Here is a 15,592-nt window from a genome sequence, read left to right as displayed (position 1 = left end):
TAAACGAGATCACTCGGAATCCGAGTCTTGGGTATCGAGGCGTGCGCGCTTGGTCGGACCCGACTCTTCGCCAGCACTACGTTTGCGGGAACTGGAATGAGTATAAATAAAACGAACCTTTCAGTATGTAGTTTGTCAAATTGGAGCAATGTAGCACGTAATTTCAGATCAATGGATTTCACACGTTCCATATCGAGCGCTGGACGTGGTGCTTCTTCTGGTTTTTGTTGCGGCGCCATGACAGATCGGATCAACTCGACAATAGACCCTACAATAGAGAGTAAAGTGTCCTTCTCGATTCCAAGGCCATTTTCTTTGATATAGTCGACAGAATGCTCTTCAGATGAAGATCCCGTCTCAGCTGTTGCCTCTGAAGCTGGCGCAAAAGCGCTGACTTTCTTGCCTTTGGTATAAATGTCCTGTCGCTTTTGTTGCCATGTGCTGCGCTCGTGCCTCTGCTTCATATGCAGTGTGGCACCCATTGATGCCTTCGCATCAATCCATTTGAGAACCAACGTCTTCCCACTGAGAGGCTCGCCTTGAGGCCGCGACGCTGTTGCCATATAACAAGCAGCAATGGCAATTTGGGAGGGTGCATAGTGAAACTCGGCGTCTGTCAAACGACTCATATGAATATAGCCTTGTGCAGTACCTGCAAACACCATCAAATCGTCGCGTGTAAGCGATGGCTCCACCGTTTGCAAGTCCAAGATAAAGCCATAAAGAGCACGATGTGCGCCATGGACAGCCACTTCAAAGTCTAAACTCAACACCATACCATACTCAAGTTCACTGAGAATACTCTCCGTCACATCGCCTCGCGCGGCTGATGGCTTACTCTCAGTCGGGGCTGCACCTGCACTCTTGTTGATTTGAGCACAGAAATGCGATAAAGGTATAGGGTAATTCTCTGCCTTGGCAGCAAGGTAGATGCTGGTCAACCTGGATATGAGTTTCTCGCTTTTGATACATACATGATGAGCTTCGGATGGAATTGCATGCACGAATTCCGCAAATAGAAGCGTTTCATGAGTGTCATGGCTGTCGCTTCGATGAGCGAAGGCAGTCCGAACGCCTTGACGATCTTCCCAATTCGAAGGAGATAGAAACGTATAATCGCTACCTCTTCCTCGGCAGAAAGAGGCTCAACAGAAGCCTCCGCATCTGTCGCTGATCGCAAGAGGGAAGCGGCATGGTCATGTGCTTCCTGTTTTTGCCGTTGTAGCTCCCGTGCACTGAACATCCAGTGTCGCGCCTGGCTAGACTCCAAATAGGAAGGTTTGGGACCATATGCAGGTGGGGTTACCTCCGTCGGCTCAGACAACTTATCGATCTTTGGGTGGGGGGCTGTATGCACAGTCCATGTCGCGTCGGTCATGGCGGCCAGGGGTCGACAAGGGCAGCAAGTGGAGGGAGGTGAGAGTGAGAATATATATATAGGTAGGTATACGCTATTGTACAAGTAGATCTACGTTACAGAGACCACACGCTCACTCGCGTCCTTGGTCAGGGCAGCCTCCACGAGTTTATTGAGTTCGCCCGCCCGTATCGCAGCATCTTGGAGGAGAGCAAGGATGGCCTTGTAGGGCAACGAGGCACCACCCGCCTTATCGAGTACACAGACTTCGCGCTGTGCATTGATCACAAAAGTAATGCTGGAATGCGCCAGTGTCTGCTCCAATAGTGACGGATCCAACAGAGCAACAGGGACATCCACGTCGGTTGGTGCATTGTCCACGTCCATATCATGCTCATCCAGCCCTGCTGAGGCTGTACGTGACTGCGCCAGGAGCAAAGCTCGTTCTTCATCCGTGGACGGCTGCACGACAAAGATGGCGTACGACACGGCCAAAGGGAGATGATGGCATGCTAATGGTACAGGCACACGTTCGTCAGAGGAATGCACGATGACTTCGCCATCCACTACCGAGACCTCAGGCTTGCGGAAGTGTCGTAAGGCCAAAAAGCTGGCCAATACAGCTGCATCTACAGGTGCACCTGCATCCGCCATCAAATGGACGGTCAGTGTGACGCACCACACGACCTTGCCGGCCACAATACATAGGGCTTCGCGATCCACAGCTTCCGTATGACGTACAGCGCGATCGATCATGCGATCAAACAACGCTTCGCGCTCACGTGCTTCCGTCGCGCCCGCTACACCGCCGGCATCATACTCAACACCTGCCATCGGAGAGATGTCTGTCACAATATGAAGCTGGCCTTCATACGGCCGTTCAGCACGAGGTGGGCCTAGGGATGCCTCGACGGAGGCCACCACACTAGCATGTCAGTGGGGAAATGCGACGCGTGTTACATACATGGTATCACCTATCGATACTTGGCACCAACCTAGCCTTTCATTGAACTGGATATCAATAGGACGACCTTGTCCAAACTTCCGACCATCGACACGAGTTGCCGATGTCTTGAGCGCCTGCAACAGGAATGCCTGTTCGGTTTGCGATGGTGTCACCCATTCGCCTACAGGCATCTTCGCAGGTCGATGACTTAAAAAAGGTAAGCACTGCCACTTAGAAATCTGGTCGACACCGAAGATTACCTATTCCGTACAAAACCGTCTAAAGAGGGTGCCGAATTTAGTCATCACGTGGATAGAAACACAATGTCCCTATGTGTTGGAACGACAAACATGTTGAATTCTATTTTAAACGCGCCAAGGCCCCAATTACAGGCCTCATATGCAACTGTTCAACACCTTCCGCATGGCCCTACATTGTGGACAGATTCCCACCCTTCAACAAGCAATCCGTATATAAATAACCAGTCTACCGTTTCTGTCCACCTCACACCCCTCCCTTCAAGATGTACTTCCGCGCGGCCCCTGTCCTGCTTGCCCTTGCTGCCTGCCAGGCTGTGATTGCGGCTCCTACCTCCTCCCCCGCGCCGGCCCCGGCTCCTGCTCCTGCTCCTGCTTCTGCCCCGGCCCCCGCTTCTGCCCCGGCCCCTGCGCCACCAGCCCCGGCCTCGGAGCCTGCTCCTGCCCCGGCTCCCGCGGCTGCTCCTGCCCCTGCCAACTCGAAGATTGTGAGCAACATCAACTGCACCAGCTACAATGTGTCTGGTACCCTGCAGGCTAACAACATGAATGTCTCAACTGTGGGTTCCCCTCTGGAGCTGGTGGTCGGTGACAAGGCTGCGCCTATGGTCTTCACGGAATGCGACTCTGACATTATGGGATACAAGGCCAACGGCACGAAGCACTATGGTCTGCTTTCGACTACTGACGCCGTGCAGCAGCAGTGTGTGCACGCTGCTGTTCTGGCTGCGCAGAACTCGCACCTGCAGATTCAGCCTTGCTCGTTCAGCGACGACAGCTCGCAGTTCTCCCAGTACTTTGAGTTCGACGAGGCCAACAAGACGCTGCAGTTCGTTGGCCGCCCGGCTCCTGGTGAGTTTTACTCGGTTGGCCAGCTTGACAAGTTTGTGACGGTGTCGAACAACGGCACGTCGGCCAACAACCTCACTCTTGTTTAAAGGCAGGGCCTTGTTGAATCGTAGTTGCAGTGATGCACCTTGCAACTATCATGCATGTTACCTAGTTAGTTGAATCATAATGGTTATTTGTTGCTGTTACTAGTCGAAAGGAATACGTCGAACGGGCCATTCGGTCGCAGGACGGTGTCCGGCCTCTCGCTCCTTCTCCAGGGCTGCAAATACACTGGGTATGGGAATGCCGCAGCAATCGCCCCAGCCGGCGGCTTGGCCCTCGCCGTGCCCATGCTTGTGCGGTGTTGCTCCCGCCTCGAAGCGATGGCCATGCTCGTCTTCTTCGACGCCCGCAACATCGTCGTCGTCCATATCACCGAACGACAGAAGTGAGCCGAAAAAGATATGCTGTGCAATTGGTAATTTCAATAGCACTTCAGCTAGGTACATTTTGACCATACCCTGATTGACCTTGGCCCATGTACGCACGCTGGAAATATCATCGAGCATGGGGGAATGCCAGCGAAGCGACTCGGTTTTCACAGCATTGATGGCCTGAATGCAGGCAAAGTACATGTACTTGGTCGAACACTCGTCCACCATTTCGCTGTCGTGAATGGACTTGGGACGAAGGAACGGATGATCGACCAGTTGACCGGCGCCCCACAAGAATGGCAGGAAATGGTAGTCGTCCAAGCCCCATACGCCGTGACTACCAGCAGGTTCGAGCCAGTACGTGGCTTGGATCACACGCATAATCTCAATGTAGCGCCAGAATACGCGAAGCACCAACGTCCTGGCATCCTTTGCCAGATCAAGAACGCCCAACTTCACCAGGCCCAGCATCCAGCACAGGAAATTCAGCTCCATACCACTGCCGTAGTCAATACGTTTCGCGTTGCCCCATGCTTCGTAAAAATAAACCGACAGTTGCTGACGTGCGGCACGGTGAGAATCGCCTTCCAGGCCGGGAATGCGCTGTAGCAACGTATCCGTAGCGTCGCAAATCTTCGTATATAGGGTACGAAAAGCAGGATTGCCGAAGCGGGAGACCGAAGCAGAGTCTGTATCGCGCGGCGTCTCGTCGACCAAGGTACGGACACGGTCCAGCACGTCAAGAAGGCTTTGGATGACAGGGCTTACGTCTTCTGACTCCGTCAGTGTATGCCCCTTTACTGCTTGGTTGCAAGCACGAATAAATCCAAGGATCTCGCCGAACAGTGCGGTGTGCTGAAAGTGTTCAAGATGTCGAGCTGTGACGATGCGCTTGCGTGGCCGCTCGTCGCCGACAGGCTCAGTGATCAAGACAGGCTCGATAGCGCCTTCAAAAGGATCCGTAGGTCCAGCGCTTGGTGGCGGCGCCGGTGGCGCCGCTGCCGTAGTATGGCCCGGATGGCGCAGCTTGTTGGCCAAGACCTCCTTCGCTGCGAGATCCATGTTGGACGGCGACATGGACGTGCGATGATGTCGAAGTGGAGAGGCGAATTTGGGCCCCATTTTGTTCCTGTCCTTCTTCCGCCATGCAGCTGAGCCGCGATGACATGCGGCAGACGTGCGAAGAGATCGTTGCGCAATTCTTGCGTTCGCACGAGTACCACGACACATTGGCCGCTTTTGAGGCAGAGCGTGTATACACTCAATCTGATGCTACTGCATTTCCTACCGTCTCGCGTGATTTGCGCACACTGATTGAGCATGCTGCCTCCAAGGCCATGGCGGAGCAGCTCGCGAATGTATCGTTAACCCATGACACGCAGGACGATGATATACTACCGACACCGGCCTCGCCTACCTCCTATACCCTTCAGCATACGTACGAACACTTGCATACTGGCAACATTCTGTCCATCGCTCCTGCTACGTACCCTGGCATGGAGGGCCCGTGCGTAGCGACGACCGGGGCCGACAAACGTATTGTGTTCACGAATGCAACGACAGGCGAAGTCGTGGGAATGCTGTACAAGGATGCCTATGGTGGGCACGATGCCGCTGTCCTGGACGTCTCCCAAGCGTCAGCGTACCCTTCGTACGCCGTGACAGCTGGCATGGATGGCAAAGTGATCGTATGGGACTTGACATGCGATCGCGCGGTCCAAACGCTCAAAGATCATACTAAGTTTGTCGTCCGCATCGCGCATAGTGACGACGGTCGGTTTATGGCGAGTGCTGGCTACGATAAAGCCATCCATATCTACGAAGTCGTGGCGCATGACGGCGTCCCGACGTATCGCCATGTGCACAAAATGCCTGTGACTACCAACCCTGAATCGATCTTGTTCGTGCTAGGCCCTGTCTCGCCAGACGGACAACCATGGTCCACGGAGCGAACATGGCTGGTGTATACGTGCCGCGACAATGTTGAGCTGCACTATGTCGCTTTGCCCATGTCATCCCCGGCGCCCGAAGCAGCGCCAGATTGGACCATGGCTCGCTACAATACCAACCCGGATCCAGATGACTACCATGCTGGCTACTCCTTGGTATGTATACTGTATACTTATCCACAGCTGCATCTGACGTTGCATCCTTCTGGCAAGTATGTTGCTGCGCAAACAGGCGATCATGGCGGCACGGATCGCATTGACAGCACAGCGAACCATTCACTATCGCGCTTGCTTCTCCTCCCTCTCTTTTCGCAGCAGCGGCGCACTACGCTCTGGACAGAGGCGCCCTCGTCTGCGTTCGCGAATCCGCGGCATGCATGGACGAAGGCAGGCGATGCGGTGTGGGTGACAGGCGAAGATGGTCTCTTGCGTCTGGTCGGCCTCTCTGGCGAGATCCTTGCCCGAGTGCGATGCCATGGCATGGCAGCGACGTCGCATTCGTCGGCCTCTGTGAATGCGGCCCTTGCAGCCGCAGCTTGGCGCCAAAGCGGCAACACGGTGATTAAGGGCGTGGCCGTCCTGCCAGATGGTCGCATTGCCAGCTGTGGTTTTGATAAGACTGTTCGTGTCCTACATGCATGCTAGATAATGATGTATATATTGTCCTTATTTGCGTTTCTTGCGACCTGTAAGCAAACGAAGTGTCTTTTTCGTTACAGGTTTCCCTTGCAATTGTCCCCGCAACACGTTCTCGTTGCGATCCAGCGCCGTCGAGGGTCGCGCGGCGGGGTTCACTAAGCCTTCAGCTGAGATTTCCATCTTGAGAATCTCCTTGTCTGTGATCGGCAGTTCCAAGGCCTGGCGTAGAAGCTGCTGCTCATTTAGCGGCGCAGGGTTGACAAACACAAGCTGCCGCAATGCCGCAGACCGATCGTTCGGGTCAGTGAGCTGCATAAGCGACTCCTCACTGAGGCACACGATCGCTACAACGACACGGATCAAGAAGGGATGTCCGTAGCATAAGAACATATCCCATACGCGGAGGAGAGTGGTCCATGGCAGCGTCCGAACAAACAGCGGCAAGATCCAGCCTGGCATAAACAGAATAGGCTCGATGTGCAAGTCTTTCAGGCGATGGTGGAGGGCCGGGCGGACCAAGCGCAGGATTTCGTCGACCACAAAGTTGTCGATATGCAGTCGCTGCATGTGGCCTGCGTACACGCGATCCATCCCATACTCGCGCACAAAGGTATCCAGGAGCCAAAACGCATTTTCACGCTCCAAGTGTGTCAGCAAAATACCTACCACCAGGCACATGCCCTCTGTGTACCCGATGTCAGGGTGGTAATAAGCATAGGCGTACAAAATCAGCCGGATATCATCACGTGTTGAGCCGTTCAAGCCCTCAAACGGTTGCGTCTTGGGGAAGCACTGGTCCAGGTCCTGCTCAATCAGCATCGAGAAGGGGTACTTGGTCGGATCCTGCAGCGACTCCTCACACGCTTGGCACATTTTTTGAAATACGCCTTCTTTGGGATGCATCCTCTTGCCGGCCATCAACATCCATATACGCCCACGCAGCGCATGCGGCACACCCACATGGACCAGCTGCAACGCTTTCTTGTGCGTCCGACTGGCTTTGGATCGATCTGTCAGGAGCGTTGTCCATTGCTGGAAAAGCTGCGCTCGCTCTGACAAAGCGTTCTCCGACGTGTCCAACGTCGGCTTCCCAATAGGTGAACCATGCACGCTTGGCGCCGGCGTGGGAAGCGTCCCATCCTGAGGCGTTCCAGACCGCGGCGTCGGCAGGGACGAGGAGGAGGCCATCATAGGTAGCGAACGTATCGGTGTACTTGCCTTCTCTGGCGTATGCAGCCTGCGCAAGGGCGAGCTTACATGACCCATGTCCGAGCTTATGGGCCGGCCTCCCGTTCGATGCGGCGTTGACTGCCGGTGGTACATCCGATCAAACTCGGGCGTCTGAACATACTTACCATGGTACCCACTCGCATTGGACGTCGATCGCGTCGTACTCGACATCTGCGTTTCGGGAATCGAGATCGAGTCGCGCAAAAGCCGATTCGTTCCATCGCCAGTCATCTGGTTCATAGCTTCGTCAATCGGACGTGGGTGCACCATTGAGTCGTCGGCCACCCCTGACACATCAGCCGTGTCGAGGCCATCCAACGCTTGCAACAGGGCTTCATGACTGTGATTGGTTGCAGGCCGATCTCCTTTGTTCGATGGCATGTCATTGTATCCCACGGGCTGAAAGTAGGCATCATAGATGGCATACGTAGGGTCCTCTCCATCGCGACTGTCCCCCCACATTTTCTCGTCCTCCTCAGGATCCATACTCATCACAGGCGGGGTGCGCACAGTCTGCGGCAAGGTCTGTGAAGAGGTGGACGGCGCTGGCGCCTCGGAAGGAGCCTCCTCAAATGGCTTGGTTCGTGTGAGTACATACCCTGGCGGAAGATGGATGCTTTGTACAGGTGTAGTAGGGGCCTTCGCACGTTCTTTCAACGGAATCTGTGCGTCTACGAGTCCCACAGAATAGAGCGGAGGCATGACACGCATGTCACTTCCATGGAACAATCCAATCGAGTACGCACAACATCCCAGATATAGACCCCCAGGGTAGTCTGCATGACCAGGGTGCGCGACTTGGTACAACACTGTGACCTGTTCTCCCTGGCGAAAAGCCAGCATATCAGGCTGGCCGGACGGGGCCCGATTCATCGAAGCAGTACAGGTCCCTATACCATGCTCCTCCACGGCAAAGCGCCACCATTCTCGCCATGAATTTTCATCCATGCCTTCGTCAAGGTATGACGTGCCTGTAGTGATTGAGACCAAAAAGTCGTTGGTAGTCCGCACGTTACGTTGATTGCACCTCCCCTATGGACAACTGCACGCCTACTAAGCCCTTGCCAACGCCCACTACAACGCCGCCTCGCAGGGTTCAGGTCATCACGTGACTCCACGTGCGCAAGTAACACCTACGTGAGTGTTGGTTTCTACGTACGTGAGAAGGCGGGGTCATTTTTGCGAGTCGTTCCTAGGATCCTCTTCGTCCGCGCTTCAGTATGCGGCCGGGAGCAGGGGCTATCCCTCGTCGCTCAGCAGGCAATGGGGTCCATGTTATCGATGGGTGTACGTTATTTCTTTGTTGGGAGGGACAGACACTAACTCTCGATAGATGAGGCCTTGGATGTCATTGGTAGTGGCACCTTTGGACTGATCCGCAAGGTGCGCCGCAAGTCGGATGGCATACTGTTCGCTCGAAAGGAGCTCAACTTTGAGCGTATGAGTGAGAGAGATCGGAAACATATCGTCTCTGAGGTAAATATCCTTCGCACACTTCAGCATGACAATGTCGTGCGCTACGAAGAGCGATATGTCGACACAGAAAACGGCATCCTCTACATCGTCATGGAGCTCTGTGAAGGCGGTGATCTTGGTGCAATTATTAAACGCTGCCGACGCACCAAGACGCACCTTCCGGAAGATACTGTTTGGTCGTTCTTTGCGCAAATGACCGCCGCATTGGAAGCGTGCCATTATCGCACATCCGTCCACGGCCCACCGGGTACCCGTGGCATCTCGCAGGCCATTCTGCACCGTGATTTGAAGCCAGAGAATGTTTTTCTTGACGCTGATCAGAATGTCAAGCTGGGCGATTTTGGTCTGAGCAAGCAGATTGCTTCCCAAGCTTTTGCAAATACTTACGTCGGCACACCCTATTACATGAGTCCTGAACTGGCTACAGGACAGCCTTACGATATAAAGTCGGATGTATGGGCTTTAGGGTGTATTGTCTATGAACTTTGCGCCTTATCGCCTCCATTTGATGCGGCCAACCAGGCAGAGCTTACGCGCAAAATCAAGCAGGGCATGATCCCATCTTTGCCACGACCCTACTCACGCGACTTGCAAGAAGCCGTGAATGCGATGCTGCAACTTGATCATCGACGCCGTCCCACAACTCGTCAACTGTTGCAGATCAAGCAGGTGAAGATGGCATGCCGGACCCATGAAGTCGCTCTTTTGCACAAGTCGGTCCAACGTGAGAAGGAACGTTTGCAGGCACAGGTGGAGAGTTTCACAGCACGGGAGGCCGCTCTTGCACAGCGAGAAAAGGAGCTAGATGAGCGCTTTCAAGCCTTTGCGTTGTCGTCCGATAACGATGCACGTTTGCAAGCTTTGGACGAACGTGAAGTGGCTTTGCATACGCGCGAATTGGAGTTATGCCGACGCGAAGAAGCATGTACCTCGTATCGTCAGGAGCTGCTTCAACAGTATTGCAGTGAGAAAGCCCAGATGGAAGAGGAACTGCAACGCCAACGTCGAGCTCTGCAAGAAAAGGATACCTTGATTGCGCAGTTGCGTGCCACACGCCAAGAAAGTCTTTCGCTGGGTCGAGTATCGCATCGTGGCAAACCGCGTCGCTCTTCTTTTTTGCCTACCAAGGGATTGGAAGGGGAAGAACTGCTTCGGTCTCGCATAGAAGAAGGTGCATTGTCATTGCAGTCGCCTGCTTCGCGGACCATGCCCACGGCGACAGAAGAGGAATGGGTCGACGATGAAGAACCAGCACGTACGTCGGCCGCTGTGATGACTACGACCGCTGTTCCTTCGGCATTGGCGCGTTTGCGTCGTGCTGAGGCAGACGTGTCCGACTGCTCGATGAAAGATGCCTCGTGTATGTGGCGCGAAGCTTTGCCCTGGCGTCCCTCTGTGATACCCACGCCACGCAAGTCAAGAGCCACATCTTTCGGTGCTACGTCACAGGCGAAGAGTACGACATCTGGCCTTCCTTCTTCGCGCACAGTACCACAGGATTTGAATGCGTTGCCGCAGGATCCACAGTGGCTTCTTGTCGACGAAGAGGAACGACCCTCGCCCTTCCTCAAGCGAGTGGTCCGTATCCCACTCGAGTCTCTCAAATCCGACGCACAAGAAGATACAGGCGGCGAGGATGTCCAACTGGCGCCTGGTCCTGTCAAGCCACGCGGTGTTCCTGCTCGTATGGCCAACCTCGAGGCGGATCAAGAAAATGCCGCTGCTCGTCGTCGCTCTTTCCTGGAGCAGCGCCGACGTCGGTCTTCCCTTCTGCGACCAACAGATGCGCGTCCTGCTCTCAGCTCCGGTATCCCACGTACCGACGTATCGCGTACGCGGCTCTCTGCCCTGCCCTCGAGTCCTGCTCGTACAGTGCGCCCGTTTACTGCTGCGACGCGCGCACGGTAACTCGAACAAGCACCGTTTTCATTCTTTGCTTGCATTTACGATTTTCCCTCCTTCTCTCTCTTTCGTTAGTTCTTCGTACATATTACAATCTTTTCATGGGTGTTGCTGCTCTCTCTGCATCAGTCGGTCTGAAAGTGGAGGTATACTGTGGCGGTAGGGGCCATGTACGCCTCTTCTTCTTACTTTTGCCATGCTGCTGTTACGCAACGTTCTACGTCCTGGTCTGTTCCTGCGGCGTTCTTTTTCCACCGGCTCTACAACATGTACAGAGTTCCCCTTCGACCGCCCTAGCCCCATGCGACTTCCCAAGGAGGACCAAGAAGAGTTTGAACGGCTTGTTCGTGAAAATGAAAGTATGTTTTGGTCTCTACTAATCAACCTAGATAAGACGCCCTTTGTGAGCGAGGATGAAGATGGCAACGTGATTAATCTCCATCCGGATGCCCGCCAAGCCCCTGCCGCTGACTTCAAAGGCGATACCAACCCTGAAACTGGTGAAGTGGGAGGGCCGAAATCCGACCCGCTTCGCTGGAAATCTGAGTGGTCCTTCGGCGGACGTGCTACTGACTTTTAACTGTATTCTTTAGTTTGATTCCGATAGAGAGCTATCCTTAGACGCCCTGGCCCTGCATCAGCGTACCTGAAGGTTTCACCATGTTCAACGCGATCACGTGATGTACTGGCCCGCGTAGTCGTCGTGTTGCTATCGCCATGCCATGCTATGGCGGTCTCCATCGTTCCAGCGGATCGCAGTGTCGCAGTGACAGCTCAAACTAGTTCCCCGCAGGTGAACAAATCACCTTCGAAGAAAAGAAACTCTGCAAAAGGTCCCAAGTCTACTACACCTATGCCCCCTACACCGTCGGCATCTGCTCCTGCAGGTGAACACACGGCTTCGCCTATGCCAAAGCGCCGGAAATCGCGCGGTCCTACACACTCAGATACTGGCTTCAACAACCCCTTGGATTTACGTACTCCGATGTGGCAGACGATCGTGGCTTTCCGTACTTCGTTTGGCAAAGGTTTCAACCGCGTCTTGGACTCCACCTTTAGCCTTGCATCCGCACGTAAAGCTGTCGCGGACAAATACCATTTGGCGGCTGGTACACCCATCTCTCTCTCGTACCAAGCCGGTGATGGTATGCGCATCGACTTGGATGACAGTGAGGATATTCGTGCTTTCCAAGTATTTGCTTCGCGCGAGCCTTCTGTTACAGTGCATGTGGACTTCCCAGAGTCCAGCATTGGGACAAGTGCTGGATCGGCTTCGACTCCGTCGCAAGAGCCTGCTGCTACACCTTCTAAGACTTCTCGTGGCCGTCGAGGCAAGTCGAAGGGCACCTCTACCTCTGCTACGCCGTCTGTTCCTCCGGTGACCGCAGAACCTATGCCTGAGCCGTCTTCGGAGACGGCGGCTGCTCCCACCAGCCATGTGGCCGACTCCTCTGTGGCAGAGGTAGCGCGTCTCACAGACCCAAATGAGCCCCCAGCGGCAGCGCCCTCTGTCGCGTCGACGCCCAAATCGTCACGTAAGCGTAAAGCCAAGGAAACCCCTGCCGAACAGAGTACGGTAGCGGCTGTGCATGAGGAGCCAGCCCAACTAAACGCTGCTCACGACGAGGACGAGGACGACGAAGACATTCCCCTCTCGCAATCGGCTCCTCCTTCCTCACAATCCATGCCTCCGCCTTCGCAGGATACCGATAAGCCAAAACGCCATCGTCGTACGAAAGCGGAAATGGAGGCTTTTCGGGCTGAACAGGCTGCCAAAAAGCTGGAGAAGGAGCAGGCGAAGCAAGGACACCAGCCTGTCCCAGCAGCTGCAGACGATGACGTCCCGGATACAACGAATGCGGGCGATGAAACGACTATTGTCCACGATGTACGCACCGACGAGCACGCGTCTGCGGCTGCAGCTGCTGTGCAGGTTCTCATGGCGGAAGGCTCCGTCGCCATGCAGCAACGTTTGAACGACCTGAAAGCGAAGAAACAGCGTAAAAATGCTACAGAGCGTGAGGAGCAAAAGCTCCTGGTTTCTCTGGTTGGCAAGGATGGCGCTGCCTCGCAAGAGGCCTCTACACGTGAGTACTCTCGTTAAATTCGTGATCCATGACTGACACTGCCCTTTTTCCATGGAAAGGGGCCTAGTCCGTACTGTACCTACCCACTCTGCAGGCTCAGCCTTACCACAGTCTTTGACCGATGACACCTCCATGTTGGATGAAACTGCCACGAGCTTTGAAAGCATGGAACCGTTCTTTTCGCAACCAGAGTCTCACTCGAGCCGCTCGCAATCCCGTATGCACGGACCTGCCCCTGCCCCTCAATCTAGCACACCTCAGCGCTCCAATACTGTGTATATGGACGCTGTGGACCGCCCCTCGTCGGACGTGTCCTCTCAGCCAAAGCAGCGTGCCTCGTCAGGACTGTTTACGAAGCTCTCTGAACTTCGGCCTTCAGCTCTACGCCGTACGTTGTCGCGCCAAGAAAGCCCGCTCGTATCGACCAGTGCTTCTGAAGTCAGTGCAGATGTTGGTGGCTCCAATACGGCCGAGCCCTCCTCGGCCAGTTCATCCGAATCTGAATCTGAATCGTCTTCGTCGTCTTCTGATTCAGACTCGGATTCGGATTCGGACTCGGATTCGGACTCGAATGATACTCGTGCACCTGTCTTACCCCCTTCCAAGATGGCTGGTGCTAGTGCAGCGGCTTCGGCAGAGAAGGAGTCGCGGGCCAAGCGGAAGCGCACCTTCTTCTCAGCGCTAAGCTAATGTCTTCATAGTCATACCCTGTTTCGTTCTGTTCTACATTAATATGGCATGAGCTTTACTTTACTGCTCTTCAGCGTTGGGCTCTCCTCGAAGGTGATGGGAGCCGATCGAAGTGTCACGCCACGTTGCAGGAAACCGACATAGGGCATTACATTGTATTCCAAGCGGAAATCCATCGACGTGATATTCCTGTCTGGTTAGCTGATGGTCACGTACGCAAAGGACTTGGTGTATTCACGGAGACCGTATTTGTGATGAACATCGTGTAGAATCATACTTGTCTGATCTGTGGGGCGCACAATCTTGTCCCAAATCACCACATCATTGGTGCCCTGTTGATGAGTACAAGGAACAACCTACCCGCTTGGGCGACTTGTAGGACGCCGTGAGACTCAGGAACACTTGCTTTGTGTTCCAGTTAAAAAGGGGCTCCAAGTCCATATCGAGATCAAATGTCGTTTCCAGGTAGCTCTGGATACGACGATCCGCATGGTACCGCGCGCGACCATACACACTGTACATGTCAGTGTCGTAAGCAACGTACATATCCACATCCTTGACATCAATGGAAAACACGGGGCGCTCTACTTGCAAGCCCGTGAGCGCTACTAGTGCGAGGACGACCGACAACACACTAAGCGCAAAGGCAGAGATGAGGTTCGCCCTTTGATACAGACTGCGTTCTATTAGTGTCACTAGCAGCATACCTATACATGGTCGTAGCGCGTCGAGTCCCCACGTTCGAGGGAAGACACCGCTTTAGGCCACGTGGTCCGCCAGAGGCACACACGGCTTCGCCTACGATCCAACTGGGCCAGACGAACGAACCTGGCAGGCCCACCATCCACACAACTATCTTAGTAGGTCCCAGAGTTCGATTCCATCTATCTATACCTAGGCATAGTTCTCGCTATATATGTTAGAAGGTACATGATACGTACACAGGGAAGTAGTCGAACTTGCCGTGGGGGATCGCACCCTTCTGGATCTTCAAAATGTGCTGGGGCTTCGTCGACGGGAACGAAGGCGGCATGTTCGAGGCCGAGTACTTGCTCTCAGGCTGCTCCTGCACTTGGGCCAAGACCTCAGTGAAGGCCGTAGGCGAGGCCAGGTCCGAGGGGCGAGTGAGCGCAGTCGTCTGCTCGGAGCCAGGTTGTGGCAGGCTATAATATGAGCGTACGCCCGCGGAACACATACCTCTTTGTGCCGTCCTCGTTGGGCGAGGCGAGCAGCAATTCCGTCAGGTACTGCTGCGTAATCACTTCCGTCTGAGGGTACTTGCGACGGAAGTCACGGTCATAGTACAAGTTCTGCGCAATATCTAGAATGTCAGAGCCATACTTCCTCTTATACATACCGGAAGCTGCCAAGTCCAAAGCATAACGAAGCACCAGTGTCAGTACATGCACTTGACGTTATCTCAAACACATACCCTTCGATGGCACCGGAGCAGGCTTCTCAGGGCGCGAAGCAGGCTGCGGGTAACGGTTCTGTGTTGTTAAATACATCATCTTTCCCAGTACATACCAGAAGCGGGAGCGGCAGACCCGACGAAATGTCCCTACAGCGTTAGTTCGGTGGATTGGTAGCTGAAATACATACGGGTTCACCGAGAGGATATCGCGAACCTTGCGCCAGAACGGAGTACGGCCCTCCGTGTAGTGGTACTTGTGAGGAGATTCAGGGATGCGAGGGGCCTTGTTTAGCAGCGTGCGCGTCGCGCGAAAGGCAGACATCACGGCAATTGTGTAAGTCGGTGCAGAACCCAGTGAGCTGGGTCGGCGACGGTCGAGG

At 54.5% G+C, this 15,592-nt stretch overlaps 11 protein-coding genes across 11 annotated transcripts; 5 read left to right on the top strand and 6 right to left on the bottom strand.

Annotated features, from left to right (window-relative positions):
• Positions 1 to 9: 9 nt before the first annotated feature.
• Positions 10 to 1,378, bottom strand: Malapachy_2371 (cyclin-like protein; the record flags this gene model as incomplete). Its single annotated transcript, XM_018136862.1, has 3 exons — positions 10 to 91; positions 118 to 942; positions 975 to 1,378. The coding sequence occupies 3 exons, from the start codon at positions 1,376 to 1,378 to the stop codon at positions 10 to 12; spliced, it is 1,311 nt and encodes a 436-aa protein (XP_017993378.1).
• Positions 1,379 to 1,468: 90 nt separating this feature from the next.
• On the bottom strand, positions 1,469 to 2,494 carry Malapachy_2398 (hypothetical protein; the record flags this gene model as incomplete). The annotated part of the gene is made up of 2 exons (XM_018136888.1): positions 1,469 to 2,282; positions 2,322 to 2,494. 2 exons carry the CDS (start codon positions 2,492 to 2,494, stop codon positions 1,469 to 1,471), a joined length of 987 nt encoding a protein of 328 aa, XP_017993253.1.
• Positions 2,495 to 2,826: 332 nt separating this feature from the next.
• On the top strand, positions 2,827 to 3,498 carry Malapachy_2411 (hypothetical protein; the record flags this gene model as incomplete). The annotated part of the gene is made up of 1 exon (XM_018136901.1): positions 2,827 to 3,498. One exon carries the CDS (start codon positions 2,827 to 2,829, stop codon positions 3,496 to 3,498), a length of 672 nt encoding a protein of 223 aa, XP_017992808.1.
• A 99-nt stretch (positions 3,499 to 3,597) lies between these two features.
• Positions 3,598 to 4,902, bottom strand: Malapachy_2360 (phosphotyrosyl phosphatase activator; the record flags this gene model as incomplete). Its single annotated transcript, XM_018136851.1, has 1 exon — positions 3,598 to 4,902. The coding sequence occupies one exon, from the start codon at positions 4,900 to 4,902 to the stop codon at positions 3,598 to 3,600; it is 1,305 nt and encodes a 434-aa protein (XP_017993314.1).
• A 68-nt stretch (positions 4,903 to 4,970) lies between these two features.
• On the top strand, positions 4,971 to 6,419 carry Malapachy_2406 (proteophosphoglycan 5; the record flags this gene model as incomplete). The annotated part of the gene is made up of 2 exons (XM_018136896.1): positions 4,971 to 5,930; positions 5,958 to 6,419. 2 exons carry the CDS (start codon positions 4,971 to 4,973, stop codon positions 6,417 to 6,419), a joined length of 1,422 nt encoding a protein of 473 aa, XP_017993249.1.
• Positions 6,420 to 6,440: 21 nt separating this feature from the next.
• On the bottom strand, positions 6,441 to 8,516 carry Malapachy_2393 (tbc1 domain family member 10a-like protein; the record flags this gene model as incomplete). The annotated part of the gene is made up of 1 exon (XM_018136883.1): positions 6,441 to 8,516. One exon carries the CDS (start codon positions 8,514 to 8,516, stop codon positions 6,441 to 6,443), a length of 2,076 nt encoding a protein of 691 aa, XP_017993254.1.
• Positions 8,517 to 8,915: 399 nt separating this feature from the next.
• Positions 8,916 to 11,027, top strand: Malapachy_2384 (kinase-like protein; the record flags this gene model as incomplete). The annotated part of the gene is made up of 2 exons (XM_018136874.1): positions 8,916 to 8,930; positions 8,982 to 11,027. 2 exons carry the CDS (start codon positions 8,916 to 8,918, stop codon positions 11,025 to 11,027), a joined length of 2,061 nt encoding a protein of 686 aa, XP_017993203.1.
• A 190-nt stretch (positions 11,028 to 11,217) lies between these two features.
• Malapachy_2378 (hypothetical protein) lies at positions 11,218 to 11,601 on the top strand (the record flags this gene model as incomplete). The annotated part of the gene is made up of 2 exons (XM_018136869.1): positions 11,218 to 11,380; positions 11,411 to 11,601. 2 exons carry the CDS (start codon positions 11,218 to 11,220, stop codon positions 11,599 to 11,601), a joined length of 354 nt encoding a protein of 117 aa, XP_017993383.1.
• A 273-nt stretch (positions 11,602 to 11,874) lies between these two features.
• On the top strand, positions 11,875 to 13,125 carry Malapachy_2407 (hypothetical protein; the record flags this gene model as incomplete). The annotated part of the gene is made up of 1 exon (XM_018136897.1): positions 11,875 to 13,125. The coding sequence occupies one exon, from the start codon at positions 11,875 to 11,877 to the stop codon at positions 13,123 to 13,125; it is 1,251 nt and encodes a 416-aa protein (XP_017993248.1).
• Positions 13,126 to 13,836: 711 nt separating this feature from the next.
• Positions 13,837 to 14,513, bottom strand: Malapachy_2402 (spc3-signal peptidase subunit; the record flags this gene model as incomplete). The annotated part of the gene is made up of 5 exons (XM_018136892.1): positions 13,837 to 13,987; positions 14,015 to 14,130; positions 14,159 to 14,312; positions 14,343 to 14,474; positions 14,506 to 14,513. 5 exons carry the CDS (start codon positions 14,511 to 14,513, stop codon positions 13,837 to 13,839), a joined length of 561 nt encoding a protein of 186 aa, XP_017993245.1.
• A 179-nt stretch (positions 14,514 to 14,692) lies between these two features.
• Positions 14,693 to 15,534, bottom strand: Malapachy_2401 (hypothetical protein; the record flags this gene model as incomplete). Its single annotated transcript, XM_018136891.1, has 7 exons — positions 14,693 to 14,708; positions 14,740 to 14,961; positions 14,996 to 15,119; positions 15,156 to 15,206; positions 15,231 to 15,288; positions 15,326 to 15,359; positions 15,401 to 15,534. 7 exons carry the CDS (start codon positions 15,532 to 15,534, stop codon positions 14,693 to 14,695), a joined length of 639 nt encoding a protein of 212 aa, XP_017993246.1.
• Between the last annotated feature and the right edge of the window lie 58 nt (positions 15,535 to 15,592).

Source organism: Malassezia pachydermatis (genome assembly GCF_001278385.1).
Source record: "Malassezia pachydermatis strain CBS 1879 chromosome Unknown scaffold2, whole genome shotgun sequence".
Classification (NCBI taxonomy): Eukaryota; Fungi; Basidiomycota; class Malasseziomycetes; order Malasseziales; family Malasseziaceae; genus Malassezia; species Malassezia pachydermatis.
The sequence above is the reverse complement of the archived record's forward strand: the minus strand, read 5'-3'. Positions and strand labels throughout refer to the sequence as shown.